The sequence below is a fragment of the Buteo buteo genome, chromosome 6, assembly GCF_964188355.1.
Source record: "Buteo buteo chromosome 6, bButBut1.hap1.1, whole genome shotgun sequence".
Lineage (NCBI taxonomy): Eukaryota > Metazoa > Chordata > Aves > Accipitriformes > Accipitridae > Buteo > Buteo buteo.
Genome location: NC_134176.1, coordinates 28667050 through 28682273, shown reverse-complemented (window position 1 = coordinate 28682273; position 15224 = coordinate 28667050). Strand labels below are relative to the sequence as shown.

The 15224-nt window shown below is 43.9% G+C and overlaps 1 protein-coding gene across 11 annotated transcripts in view; it reads right to left on the bottom strand.

The window, feature by feature from the left end:
• The window catches only part of RALGAPA1 (Ral GTPase activating protein catalytic subunit alpha 1), a 135187-nt gene extending 128412 nt beyond the window's left edge, over nt 1–6775 (bottom strand). For all 11 annotated transcript variants that reach the window (XR_012650737.1, XR_012650738.1, XM_075030264.1 and 8 more), the window contains exon 1: nt 6429–6775. Coding sequence is in view for 9 of the 11 variants with exons in the window: in XM_075030264.1 (XP_074886365.1) it covers nt 6429–6534 (106 nt within the window). In the remaining 2 variants the exon portion in view is untranslated. The remainder of the gene's footprint in view (nt 1–6428) is intronic.
• Nucleotides 6776–15224: the final 8449 nt, after the last annotated feature.

Below are 15224 nucleotides of genomic sequence, written 5' to 3'. Positions count from 1 at the left end.
CTACAAATGCAAAACTATTAAACAAGGGCTTCACATTAGCCCTTACTGTTTCAGATCACTAACAGCTACTTAACAAAAACAATTCAATTTTTTTTAAAATGTGATTTTGTCAAAGAAAATATTCTTGATGTTTTTGGTACTGAAAAAGGAACACACTTCAAGAAATCTTTTAATGGACTTCTATTTTGCATCGGACAAGTCTGAACTCCTGACCACCACCATCTTTTAGATACAAACATACAAGGAAAAAAAAAAAAACAAAACCCACAAATGAATAAGCAGGTTAACAACACTAATGAACATCATCTACATACAACCTGTTACAAATTTTAACACCAGCACTCTATAGGAACGAGCAGAAGCAGTTGACAGGTCTCCAAGCTAATTCTTTCAGGTTGCTTGCAGACTCCAGAAGAGTTACACTACTAAACTTTTAAGAAATGCTTCTGTAACAATTCACCCGTGTTCCAGAACTTAAGCTTTTATTTAAGCAACTTCAAACACTTCTGTAGTAATGCACTTATTTTCATTCTGACTGCCACAAGCTAAACCCATAAACCCACACAGACCGTTCCTCCAGATCCAAGCGTCAGAGCCACCTCTTCATCTAGCCTGGGGCTTTGACCCAACTCCATCCCTTACCCTTCCAAGCCAGCAGCACTGGCCACCGGTGCTCTCTGCAAGTCGAGTGTAACATTAGCCAAAATCCTAAAGCAAAGCAATTCTTCCCCCTTTTCTCCTGGCCAAAACAGAACAGAATGGGTTCAGGGTTAAGTCAAGACTGACAGAACATCAAGTCTAATTTCTAAAACTGCACTCAACCCACAGCCAAATCCATGAATTACAGTGGTGACATGTCCTCTGCAGTTAGAATTACCGGAAAACAAAACAAAACAAAAATCTACAGCTCTTGCCAAAAATAACACAGCTTTGCACATCCACAGAAACTTCTGGAACAGTTATCTCCAAAGAAAATTCCAGGCAGCTAGTTTTGCTGTAGCTTCTTACTCACCTCTCACTTTAACAACCATAAAACATTTATCATTTTTTATAGTATATAAGTGATATTGTAATGAGTGATGTTGATGATGTGCAACACCAAGGAATGCCATCCAGCTGAAGCATTAGGGCTGACTGCCAGTGAAATAGATTTCTTAAATTAAAATCCCTTTAGACAAATGCAATCTCTGTTTAAGTATATTGTTTAATATTAAACAATATATCAGAATGGATGTCCAATGCAGCCTCTTTCATTCTGTTTGGTATAGCTTGACTTTTCCCTTTCAGAGATTGCTTACATGAGATGACGAGCACTAATCAACCATGAACAAAACAAAACAATAAAAAAACCACACCACACTTCAAATACTCTATTCTTTTAGTGTTACATTTTACAAGCATTCTCTCCATGGTTCCAGAGATACAAACAATGTATTTTTAAGATATCAGATGCAAATAAAATAATTTATGGGAAATAATATATTCCTTTTTCCTTTAATCTGGATTAACAGATTACAGGCCTGTAACTCCTACTCTACAAAAAAAATGAAGAAGGAAAAAAGAAAAGAAAAAATTTTTAAGAATTCAGCCCTAAAAGCAAATCTTAAACCAAGTATATTCATTTGACTTGCTTGCACACAGTAAGATTATGCAGAAGTCATTAAGTATTTAAAGGTTTTAGCTTTCCTTTTTTTTTTTTTAAATACATATTTACAAATTCTGCCTGAAACTACAAATTCAACAGGTAGCAGCAACATATGCAATATCAAAACTAGAATAAAACAAGAAGTCAATATTGTTAAGGTATGACGCTATGAAAGGGTCACATATTTAGCTGCCTTAATTATTTACAGAGTTCTCAAAGCACTGTTTTAACACAAGGACAAACCAAACTTGATTTGGTGCTTGAAGGATTACTAGAAGAAAATTTATGAACTACCATTTAAAACCATAGAATTTTAGTTTGATGTTGAAGTCTGATTAAACAGTGCAACACTGATTATAAGAACAATGCAATATTATTTCCATGTTATTTCCTCTTAATCATCCTAAAAATTGCAATTAGCTGCTAAATCACTGGGGACTGCTAAAAATACATATTTTTCTGGAAAAATCACAGGCTTCATTCTGCAGGCAATATCTAATTCCGTAAGGCACACTATGTGCCTCCACTTCCATCTGCTAGAAAAGTCTCAGTGATCACACCTGCACTAACTGCAGCTGGCAGCCTTCCTTATAGCAGGGCCTTGCTTCTGACAAGGCTGAGCCACTGCCATACAGACCGCAAGGGAATCCCATTCCACGCTCCAGCTCAAGGCTGATACGCTCTAACCACTGCAGTAGCTCACAGTAAACAAAACTGTTACAGCCTTTCCAGCGTTTAGTAAGAAGACAGAAGAATAGTTTGATAAAAAGTCACATACGGACCAAGATAGCATTAGGGAACTGTACAAGACTTTAAGGTACTTCCCAGAACTAAAAAAGGGGGTGGGGGGGGGTGGGGGGGGAAGGAGGGGGAGGGAGGGGGCCGCGATGAACACTTCCCTACAGGAAGAAACTAGTAACACCTCAAAAGAATCACATCTCTTAAAGCGGATAGTTCCAGCTGTTTCAAGAAAAATACTGCAGCAGGAAAACAACGAAAGGCAGATTACCTTCACTTACAGACTGGTATGTCCCAGGATATGAGACTTCAAACTCTTTAAAATTTTTCTCAGCATTTCTTAGCAATAATTATTAGTACTTGGAGGTTTCCGAAAGGCTTTAACCTCTATTAAAAAAACCTTATGCCTGTGACATGCGTAAACTGGTCACACATGATATTTACTTTAACAAATAATTTAATCAATTCTGAATTTGTCACCTGACGGTCACTGAATTTTCCTTGGTTCCTGAATTACAAAAAAGGCTCAGTAGAGCGATACTGAAGCAGAGCAGAGAACCAGCCAGATACAGGAGACTGGAGTGAAGTGGCAGTTACCTACAAAAGAGTTCCAGCAAAAAAATACAAATGCATTTCCCCTGGTATGCCTATAACTGAGTTAGTCTAGCACTCAGGAGCTTTCCAAGCCAAAAATCTTTTACTGTATCTTCAAATTTGGTAGGCCTTAATAGACTTTTTTCCCTAGTCTTTTTCATGTATGTTACATATTTTTCATGATCTACCCCTACAGAAAGGGATTCCAAAGCTTTCAGCATCTTTTCACATTAAAGTTTTACTCTCATCCGAGTTGTTCCCATCTCTAAATCTTCTATACACTGACTATAGCAATAAGACTACTAAAGCTGCAATGATATTTGGTGTAACGGTACACCACTGTTTTACAGAAAATTTTGTGTCTTTGTATCTCTTATGCAGACTAATTTGCATTTTTTACTAAATTTAAACTGAGTTGTCACCAATGACAAGATACTTTTTTCCTGAAATGATACAACTCACTGCAATCTAAGTTATCTTGTAAAAGGCATTTAAATAATTCCATCTAAAGGACACTACTTTTAATTTGTTAAAAATAAACGTGACTTGCCTCTGTGCTATCCACTCAGTTTCATATTAGGTTCTCTGAAATTGTTCAGTCTCTTATGGTTTTTACTAACAATCATATTAAACTATCTTAAATATTTTTAGATAATGCCCAACTTGCACCATTGCCTTGCAGGATCCAACTGTCAATCTTTTATCATAATGAATTTTTTTAGATTTCTCCTCTTTTGCTAACAGACAACCAGCAGTCTATAATTCACAAGCACTCTGCCTCTTTTCATGACTACTCTGTTATTTTAGTTTACTGGAGAACTGCTGCTTTGGATGCCTTGAAAAAACAGAGGGAAAACGAACTAGTACTCCCTTTCCTCCCCTCAAGTCTTAACCATGAATCCAAGGCCATGCTTCAGTTTATCATTGCTGAACCAAAGACTAAAAAGTACAGCAAAAAAAAAAAAAATTAACTCTGGTTCAATACACCTTGCAGGCCTACTGAAAGGATTTTAAGTTTAAAAACAAGAGAAAATTCTCTCCTTCTCCTGGACATGAAACAGCAGAGAATTCTCTTCTGGATAGTATTTTAGTCTCCAATATGCAGAGGCTAAGAGCAATAAACCAGACAAATCATTTTTCATTCATAAAGATGCTGAAGAGAGCTGAAGTTAGATTTCCTCCCTTATACCCTTGGATTGTCTGTTGGGAATAGCTAGGTTGGCTCCCCTGAGCACATGGAAACATGCCCATTATTACGGTGGGGGAGTTGTCACCGAAGAAAAAAAGATCAAACAGGAAAACGCAGCACTACAAGCTGCAGGATGGTGCCTCCATGCAAAGCCACCTCAGATAGCAGTCTATCTTATGTGGGCACATTATTTTTTTTTAATCTGGTCCTGCAGACTAGTCAAAGAAACAATTGGAGAAGAAAGGGCACAGAGCTCATGCTTTGAAAGCCAGTTTAGGGAGCAAACAAATTTAAGGAATAAAGCAAGGAGGTGATCACAGCAGAAGGCAGACTTCAAATAGTCTGCTATATACTGCTCTTCCACTACAGTGGGAATACATAGAGAAATATCCTACTCCCCTGCCCCCCAAAAAGACCTTGGTTTTGTACCTTGCGCATCTAAGAATATCTGCATAATGACAAAATCTTGTAGATGCATCTAAGACAGATAAGCTGAAGAGCACTGTTACACCTTTCCCTACTGACAGTCACACACTGTATTCACCCAAATTTGGAGAAAAGATATGTGGGAGCTGTGCTTCAATGGCTGAGATATAGGGGGGGGGGGGGGGGGACACAGCCATCACATAAAAACATGCCCCAGCAGATTTAGTCTGTCCTACAGCCAGTAAGCAGAAACCTCAGATTAGATAAGAATGTCTGCTTGACATAAAGCTCACGGCTTGCATCTTACAGAATGCATCCAAGTATTAACAAAGCTGAAGGAAAATCTTGTAAATAAAAGACCAAAAACAGAAACATCAAATGTAGAACAAATCAAAATCACACAGATTGCTTTGCAGACTAAAGCAAAAGTAGAAATATTCAACATACATTAGCTAGGAAACCTAAATTTAGAGAGGTACTTAGTTTCTGTATAGTGCTCTTTCCTTTTAAGTTTCAACTGATGAAGTAGCTAAAAATAAGTATAAATCAACATAAAACAAGCCACAACTGGCTCAAGCCCAGCTAGTTAAGAAGAGTGGCAACATGCTGAGTGAGGCAAGAAGATACACCTAACTACTGAATTGTCTTGGATAGCTAGCTACCCAATTATTCTCCATTTCAAAAGTCTAAATAATTATTATGTTGCAGAAAATAAGTCATGCGGCAGCAGATGCTGCCATACAGGAACACCTGTTACTTCAAACACCAATACAAAAGAAAACAGGGAGCAATAACCGCTTTCCCTTGAAAGAATCCAGCTTTGGAGGCCAAGGACAAGGTACTTAAATACCTCCAGACTGTGGGCAGAAGCCAAAATAATCCATTCAGTACTCTGCACTAAATACAGAATGCAGTTGCCCTTGACCCAGCCCTGCTCACATGTTTATAAACTGTCAGAAGCAACGCATACATTTACAGAACTGAAGGGCCCAAGAGACGCTCTAGTGCAAACTTCTTTTCTCAAGGACAGCTTGATGACAATGACTTAGATTTTTACAGACACATGCATCTAAAAGATATTTTGGAATGGTTAACTCTGTTTTTTTCCCCACTGTTTTTTCATTAGGCAATTATTCCATATAATCACAATTTCTAATTCACTGGTCAGGTTAAACAGCTGTTTGCATGGAACTGCAGCAGTACTTAAGTGCTTATGTTCCCTCCTTGACCAACTGGTGAAGCAAAAGTGTTTCCAGACTAGCTGTATGAATGCTCCTCTACATCTACTCTAGTGAGCACTTCTTGTTGTAGCTCTTACCTTAAAAACATACACAAACGTAAGTCGTTACTGTAAGCATTTATGGGAAATGGACTAGGGAGTGACAGGCACCATTAGCACTCACCAGCCTCTCTTATTCAAGCGTACCGACTTAGCAGCATTTATGAAGCTCTAGAGAAGAATTCACGGGGGAAGCACACCAGCTTTTCACCTCCCTCCACAGCTGCCAAACGAATTCCACCTTCAGATGCGGTGGAAGTGTACGTGCCTCCGTACAACAGCGGGGAGCGAAGCATCCCCCGCCGGGTCCAGCGGCCCCCAGCACACAGCTGAAGCCTCGCCGCCGCCGGCCCCGCGATGCCGGGCGCGGGGCCCTCCCTCCGGCCGCCGTGCCCCGGCGAGGCCGGGCCGGGTGGGGTCTCTGGCCGGAGCAGAGCCCCGAGCCCGCCTCCCGCCCCGGCGCCCAGCCAGCCCCTCGCAGCTCCCGCTCCTTCCTGCGCCGGGACTCGGGGCCGTAGCCCCCCTCTGACCCGCTCGCTCCCTCCCGGCCGCCTCACCGATGAGGACGCGCAGGTGCTTGAGGCGGGTCAGCGGGTCCTTGCGGGTGTCCAGCACCTTCTGCGTGGATTTCCGCACGTCCCCGTGCGGCTTCTTGGAGAACATCCCGCCGGGCCCGGCCCCGGCGCCGCGCTCCAGAGGCGGACAGCGGCCTCCGGATCCGCCCGCTCCGGGGCCCCTACATAGCCAGCGGCAGCGGCAGCACCGCCCCCGCCTCCTCCTCCTGCCTCCGACTCCGATGCGGCGGGGGTGGAGGGGCGCGGCACGGAGCCAACTCCCCGCGGGGCCGGGGGGGCGGCCGGGCCGGGCCGGGCCGGGCCTAGACTCGACTCCCCCTTCCTCCTTCCCCCGCTCTCCTCCCGCTGCTTCACGACAGCCGTCAGGTGCGACCCCAGGCGTCCCTATGGCAACCGCGCCGTGACGTCACGGCCGGCGCTCCCCGGCGCACCTCCGAGCCGCGGCGGGCTGGCGGGCGGGGCTCCGCCCTCCCCCCCCGACCCCGCCCCCCGCCCCCCGCCGGGGGCAGCCGCCCGGCCGCCCGCCAGGTCGGTCGGTCGGTCGGTCGGTCGGTCTCAAGGCTGGGAGAGGCGGCGCGGCGGTGGGCAGCTGCTTCTGCCCGGGGCTGTCACGGGTGTGCTTGCCGGAGGATGGAGAGCAGGCACCGGAGCGGGACAATTAGGGGCTCGCTGCAGGATCCTCCGCGCAACTCGGCGACAGCAACCGGTGCCGGAAACTGTACTTCAGCTGTTTATAAGTAGAATGTAAAGTTATCCCATTATACGGCTACTTCTGGCTAGAGAGAGGCGCTGAAGTGTAGTGAGGTAAGGGGGGAATCCCGTGGGGAAAAAAGAAATAAAATGCAGGCGGGGACCGTGTTCACCAAGGCGGTGACTCCAAACCTTTACTCAAGCCTCAGTTGTGCAACCGGCAACGATGTGTCTCACAGTTCCTCTTTCCACACCGGTCCTCAAAGTGCCGCAACTCCTCACCCCGAGCTCTTGCCCAGAGTCGCTTCTTCCCGGTTTTGCTGCCTACGCCTTCGACGGCAGCGCTGGCATCGAGACTGAACCATCAGGCATGGCTGGGTCCAGCGTGACGGTCAGGCGCGTCCTCATTTCGTCTGCGCTCCGTCGGACACTCGTGCCCACGTTGCTCCTACAGCGAAGGCCAAAGTGGGCTCAAGAGACCGCAGGCGTCCCAGTCCCACGCGGAACCTTGCCAGCAAGGCCTGCAACAACAGCTGGGGAAGTATACGAGGGGCCGCAGAAACTCTGCTGCTGAGGGCTGAACTAGTAATACTGAAAAAGCCCAAAGTTTCTCCTAAAAGCCTGACATTGGTTTACAATCATGAAATTTATGAAAGAGAGAATTCTTGGACTTTTCAATAGACAGCTGCTGTTGTATCACTTAAGACTCATGATTTCCAGTGTTTCTTTGCCTGGACGTTTTTAAATAGTCCCTGGTGCTCAGTTTTGCTTTGAGGAAATCGAGTTCCCCGAGCTAAGGGTCTGATTAGAGCAGCTGGAGTTTTTAATATTGGCAACATTTGAGACTTGTAAAATTGTAAGAGTTGTCAACATTTACATACCTGTTACATAAATAATGTAACCTGAGTATTTAAATGCATAACCAATAACAGCTAATATTACAAGCATAAGGGCAGTGGGATTTAGTCAGCAGGGCATCAGTGAGGGAGTCTGTGTCATCTGCCTACCTATGTGGTCTGCCCCAAAGCATCTCATATTCTACCATCTCTGTAAATGAGATCTGAAGATTAGCAGTGATAGGTAATAGCTAGTATTACAACAATTTATTTTACCATAACGCAGTACATGTTCGTTCTCTAAGATCTGACAATGATACACTGATTTATGTACTTTGTTTTCTAAATTTCATTAATTCTAAGCACAGTTTTATACTTCGATGATCTTTAAAAAATATCTCTTCTTTCGAGAATTTGCTTGCTTTTCTGATAATTTTTAGGTCTTTAACTCAAGACAGAGCTTAAAAATAATAACCAGAGTAAGAGATCACCAAAATATTAAATGACAGGAGGGAGTGGTGCTAACCAAGCTAATAAAGGCTTCTACGGAGAACCTCCTCATACAGAGCACACCGGGCAGGAAGGGCATGTTCCATGCACAGCAAAAGCCATGATCTTGCAAAGGCTTGACTTCGAAGCATGTGACTTCGATGCCTTTGATTACACATGGAGTACTAGGTTAGGAAATAGCAGGATTAGTTAGGGAGGGGTTAGGTTCTGCTGCATTCTAGGTGGCTATTGCTGTACCCAATTCTTTGCGTTTCCACTTTAAAGAAAGAACTTTTCAAATATTTTTGTCCCTTGTGAGGGGACCCCCATAATTAAGTTTAACTGAACTTTTAAAGGAGTAGTGTAGACAATTAAGTGCTGCAGAACTTTTTCCTCCTTCTTTTAAGTCTCTCTACAGGGCCCCATAGGGCACTCAGAGTAGTGTGGGCAACTGGGTCGCATTCATACCATCAATTAACTTCTCACAATTCACCTAGGATTTATGATTTCCAAAGAATTCAGCTGTTGCCAAGTTCTTTGAAAAACATGAGTATTTTTTTGATATATCAAAGAGAGCACAAACCCTTCAGTTCTAGCCTGCTTCAGCAGTCCACATTTCAAATGGATAGATTATGTTTTGGATTCCTGCATCCACCCCCAGAAATTCAAGTTTCTGGAACTCCTGCTTTACTAATATTTACAGAGCATTAAAGTCCATGATTAAAAGTGAGTTAAAATTACTCAGAATTTCACTGAGTATTTCCCTTCTTTCAGGTAGCTAGCATGAGTCTTAAACCTGATCCCTCAGAGGTGGATGCTTATATTCCACTGAAGAGCTATTTGCCCACATGATCCTTCAAGAGACAACAATAAATTTAAAATAATTTTTAAGAAGCGTTCCACTGCCGCTCCTATCTTCCTATTTAGCTCAACAGCTGATCCCTCTGAGGCTTTTCTCTAAGTACTCCTATTTCTACTTTTCTCTGCTACGTTCCATAGTTTCTTTCCTATGGGGGTTGTCTTGCTTTTGAGAAAGAAGCCTCTCTAAATTGCACCCTGGGCATTAGGATGGTGTGTTGTAATCCTCTGGGTATATATGGCTTTGCCTGTGCCACTGTATTGCTGTTTGGGAACCATCCTGAGTAACAAATTTTTAGTCAACTTAATTGGCAACTATTTAATTTGAGAAAAAGACCCCCAAACCTAGATATTTAAGGTTTGAATAGTCAAAACCAGGGTTCTGCACAGTTTAGTACTCTAGGGTAACATATTGATACTGGAGATATCAGCCACTTTGACCTACACAGTCAAATATGAGGTTACTGGAAGTTATTTCTAATATGACAATAATGGAACAGCTAGCTGTTCCTTTGACAAAATCCTGTTCCTGTGCAAAAAAGCACAAATTCCCATTTCATTTGCACAACCCCATATCTCACAGATGAAAACTGGAATCTATATGCTTCTGTAATTAAGGCAAAGAGCTCTTCATGAGCATATACTCTCCTGAGCAACCAATTCTTGCTTTATTGCTTTTTTTGTTAAGCAGTATATTGGCATTAGTACCTTTGCGTTAGCATCTGATACAAAGTCAGAACACTGCAGCCTTTCCAACGACCAAAGATCCCAAGCTTGAATAAATTTTTCATGAGCTACAGAGTTAATGAAGCCAGAATTCCTCTGAATTTGTATTCTAGCCACTGAATGCCATGAATCACCTCCTTCCATAACCATAAACCTTCCTTTGCTTAGTCCTCCCCTACCTATTTGAGATGGGCAAGAGGCCCGAGTGCAGCTAATTCTTAACTATGTGTACACAGGTTGGCGAGCTGAGTGCTGTCCCTTGGAAGGGTAAAATCTAAGTTACATGTTTCCCTCTACGGGACATTAATAGGGCTTCTCTGTATCAGATACTGTTTCACAAAACACGCAGAAACTTGGTATCTTTAACACTTGTGCTCTGGTGTAAAATTACCTCTAAATTAGACAATGGCTTCCAAAGTAGCAGGGAGAGTGCAAGTGAAAAAAAACCCAAACCAAAACCAACCCAACAATCATTACCTAAGCTCTGTTTTCTTAACACGCTAGGACTATGTCAGCCATGCTCAAAGAACAGAAGGAATATATGGCCCATCATGATGAGAAAATTTCATACACATGAAAGTTATTTTCAACCGAGATAACCATTACTAATTCCTGTCCAGTGGTGCCAGAGAATTTAGACTTTTGCTGTGCAAAGTCACCTCCAACTCACAATGTTTGAATTCAAATGTAAGCACTAGCACTCCATATCTGATATGAAAGAGGTTTTGAAATGTGAATACACTGATACAGTGGCAGTTACAACAACTTTTTTTTTAACCAAAAGTGCTCAAACACTCTCTCTCAACCACTCAGATGTTTTCTTTTTCTTCCTCAACTTATGAAATAGTTTTGCAACATTAACAAACCCACAAAAGAACTTCCAGAAGAGAAAAGCCCTGCAGAAACTCTGCGTGTCTGCCAGCCTTTTGGGGAGAGCCAATTTTGCACAGATTGTTTCCTTTCTATCAAAGGAGATATTTTGGCCCGATCTCTCCCCTTATCTCACCTGCAGGAGTAAGCAGGGTCTTTTAGAAATAAGTCATATCTCTTTGAGTTTATTTTGATTAGTAGTTTTAAGCTTACTTTACACCATTTGCAGCATATACCAGAATATCTTGCCTACATAATATACGAGTTGATGGAGGAATACGATCCAATAGCCTTCAACCATAGCTAGTAACTTGCACACCAAGACTGCTACTTTAACTTGCTGCTGACCTTGTCCTGCAGGGAAAATAGTCTTTTCAGTGTTCTTGTTACCCACCTCCTAATATTGCACTTTGAAATTGAGGGTGAAGAATCAGATTTAATTTGATAGAGCACCCAGTGTATAATTTCTTTGTGATACTGGATAAAAATTATTTCAAGTGACATAATTTTGTTTGCCAGGGTTCACAAATGAGTGCTACCAATTCTTTCTTAACCCATACTACAGGTGAGACCCAAGAACTGACTAAAACCTTGCATTTATGTTCCAGATAAATTTCTCTCAGGACTCTTCTTCCATTGTTAATAACACATACTGATAGACCTGGCTAGTACGTTGATGTCTTGTCCCCTTTGGAGGACCTCACCCCCCACAACCAAACTTGTGATGACCAGTCCAAGACAAACTACATCTTTGAACTGGGAGAAACTCCTAATGAGAAGATATTTCAAACTCATTAAGATGTAGTGCACTATGTTGGATCAAACACAGTGAAAGCTCTTTCATCCCTGCTTCTCCTTGAAGGTTTCCTCTATACCTGTATCATACTGACTCACATTATATATCTTTGGCTTCTCTCTTTACAATCTTCTTGTCAGAAATACTCAATTATTATGCAGTTACTCACTGCAACAAAAGCTGGCAATCAGGTTGATAATCAGAAAGCTAGTAACTGCTTTTCAGATTCTAGAGTGATACATGTTTCCACTCACTGTCTCCATTCAACAAATTAGCTGTAAAATCACAATTCTGCTTCCTAGTTTTTTCTGAAGATGTCTGGTCTAACAGCCACCACGCTTGTGCCAGGTTCCACTTTTCTGTGTGTTTCACAGATGTGATTCAATAGCCAGCTTCAGATTATTGGCTTAGAGTGTCCAGATTAAGTCCTAGGAAGATGATGCCTGCATTTCCAAGCTTTTCCTTTTCATGTGTGTGAGTTCCCATCTTCAGACATCCTCTCCCAAACTGGGAAAGGAGATTTCACCATCTGTCAAGGGCTGTGCTGGCCAGCATTTTATTTATAATGATTGTTATCACATCCAAATTTTTTTCAGTACCAGCTTTCAACAGAATTGCCAGTTTTGAATTTTACATTGTTGCCAGCTGTCCCTGTTAATGGACTATGCTTCTTTCTAATTGTTCAAAAATACCACATACCAGCTGTTAATCCCCACTTCCCCATTAAATGCAGAGCTGAGCTCGTGAGGATAATGACAATCACCTTCTTCTTAACAGCTATTTTACTCTGATGGAGGCTATATGTCATGATCAAGAAAAAATCATAGCTTTGTAGGCACCTAATGCTTCCTTTCACTTATCTTGATAAAATGGTCAATCCACAGACTGGTCCTCTGGTAGCTGACTGGATTCCTAACTGGTATGTACACACAGTAAGACACAAATCTTTGCAAGTCCTCTAGTAAGCCAGCCAGAATTTCTTCCTTCCCCCCTCCTTCTAGCACACACCTGGCCCTAGCTAGCTGATTAAGATAGGTGTTGCCACTTTTTATCTTAAGAGCTTATAGGTGATCTGATTAATTAACTTTATGATTCTGGGAACAAATGATAAACTGCCACTAGCACTGTGCCACCATATATAGCTCCTGGAAATACCCTTTTCTCTTAGCTTTTCTAGTACTCCATTTGGGAAGTCAGGTTAACTTCAACTAGTACCTTTTGGTGTTTTTTTTTTCTCAAAGACAGTAGATACTTGTATTGCTTTAGCTAGGTAATCTGCCCCTCTCCTGGCTACAAACAGAATAGAAGCAGCCTGTAAAATTCTGTATTACTAAAAAAAAAAAAATTGGCTCAATTCCCCATCCTGGTTGCTGATTTTCACTGTGCTATGGGAACTTGGATTTCCTTCTGGGGCTTATTTTTAGCTCCCCTAGACCTAGTTCCAACTGTTTGGATGGGAAATTACAATCAGGCCAAAGGTTTCCTGGTTTCCTGCCATTCCTCTCCCTGCAACTGCTTCCAGTGTTTTTTTTCTAGTCCAGAACATTTGATTTCTAGTCTTTTTACCTTGCTAGTCCAAAACACAATACCCGAATTCGAGATTGTTAAGACCTTTTTTATTTCTGGTTTCTTTTTGTCAAAGCCCTGCGGATCTCTTAAGAGAGATCTGAGATCCAGTTTGGGAAATTGGCTGGTTTTCTCTGGGGACGCCTCCTGCTCTTGTTTCAGGCCTTCTCCCAACTCCTTTCAGCCATTTGAGTACCGGACAGCACTCCTAACACTTTCGCCGCCTCAGCTCAAAGGAACACCGGCTTAAAAAACAGTTCCGTGGTAACCGCCTCTAAGTTTTTAAAACTATATGAACCGGCACCCGGCCGGATTTTGGGATCCCGCAAGTCGTTTCTAAACAGGGAAACACCTGAGGAGGTCGCTCCGTCGAATAACCAGGGACGTTAAGGGCGGCCCGGCCCAGCCCCCTCGGGCAGCGCCCCCTGGCGGCGCTCCCGGCCCCGCGCCCGCCCGCCAGCACGGAGCATGCGCCGGGCACGGAGCATGCGCCGCCGCCTCGGCGGGGCGGCCCGCGTTCCCCCGGCAGTGCCGTGCGGTGCTGGGAGCGGGGGCCGCGGGGAGCGGGAGGGGAGACCCCGGGGAGAGGCCCGGTAGAGCGCTTGGGGGACGCGGAGGCAGGAGAAAGAATCATGTCTTCGGCAACGACAGCTGCCCACTGCTGCGGAGCTAGGGAAGGACTCGTTCCTGCGTGCGCAGCAGTTCTTTTAGAAATCATGGGTGTTTCCTGTCATATACTTAAAATTATAAAAACTGCCATGGGTGTGGAGAAAGCACGCCAGGTTCTGCTGGGTCCCCGGTTGGCTACAAAGCCAGAGACGACAGAAAGAGAAGGGAAGGAGTTTGCACAGCGAAGGATGGGAGGGTGTTAATTTTGTCTAATATTTCTCTCTTGGTGTTTTTGGTGAAGAGGTGGTATACCTACATACACTCCTCTTGGTGGAGATACAGGGAAATCAGTTGCTTTGGATATAGAGAGATGTGGGAGAAAAGAAGTGGCTAACATACAGTGATGGTTATTGTGGGCGAGGTGGGCAGCTCTTGCCACAGAGGTAGAAGTCCACAGGGAAGCTCAGAAGTTACTAACTGCCTCGCAATATAACCTGTATAACATCTTTCCAGACTGCGGGGAGTGACTAACTCTGGATCTCTCGAAATGAAGAACTGCTGCTGCCATGCAAATACAACCTTAACTTCATTGGAGCAGCACATTGCGTCGCTGAGACACACGGTGCTTCTCTACTGCTCCTTCACCTGGCCCAGACTTCAGAAGTGAGCCTGTGCTGTACCAGCAGGCTCACCTTTGCCCCAAAGGTACTGCCCATGCTTACCTGCAGGCCACAACCAGCTGCGTATTTTGTGACTCCTGACGATCCCTGCTGGACTTCCCTGTGCATGCGTATGTCCTGAAGTGCAGCTAATCAGTCCCTCATAGCAAGGGGACAGTTGGGACAGCTTGCTACAGTAAGCATCATTTGTATTCAGTACATCTTACAGAGCACAATTAACGGCAATCGGTGAATGAACAGAGAAGTACCGATACTCAAAGCCAAAAAAACCTATCCCAACCCTGCACAAATTGCAGCGTATCCATTTAGTCCCTTCTCACATCTGCTCTCCATGGTTGCTGTCAGCTTAGGGGACCAAGTCAAGTCTGATTTAATTTAAAGCCTATCACAGAACGTGAAACTGGGGAAGAAACAGGTTCTGGTGGGGAGGTCGCTATTCACAGGGACCTCTGTCCTCTGGAGCCCAAGCGGGAAGGTGAGAGGGAGGTGCCGAGCCTCGAGGGACGCCTTGCCGGGATGCGAAGCTCCTGGGCAGCAGCGTGGGCGCGGCAACGGTCGAACCCGCAGGCCCGCTCCCCCGCCCGGGCCACCCGCGGGAGACGCGGGCAGGTGCGAAGCGCTCTCAACTCTGCCTGACCGCGACAGAGCTTCTCAGTGG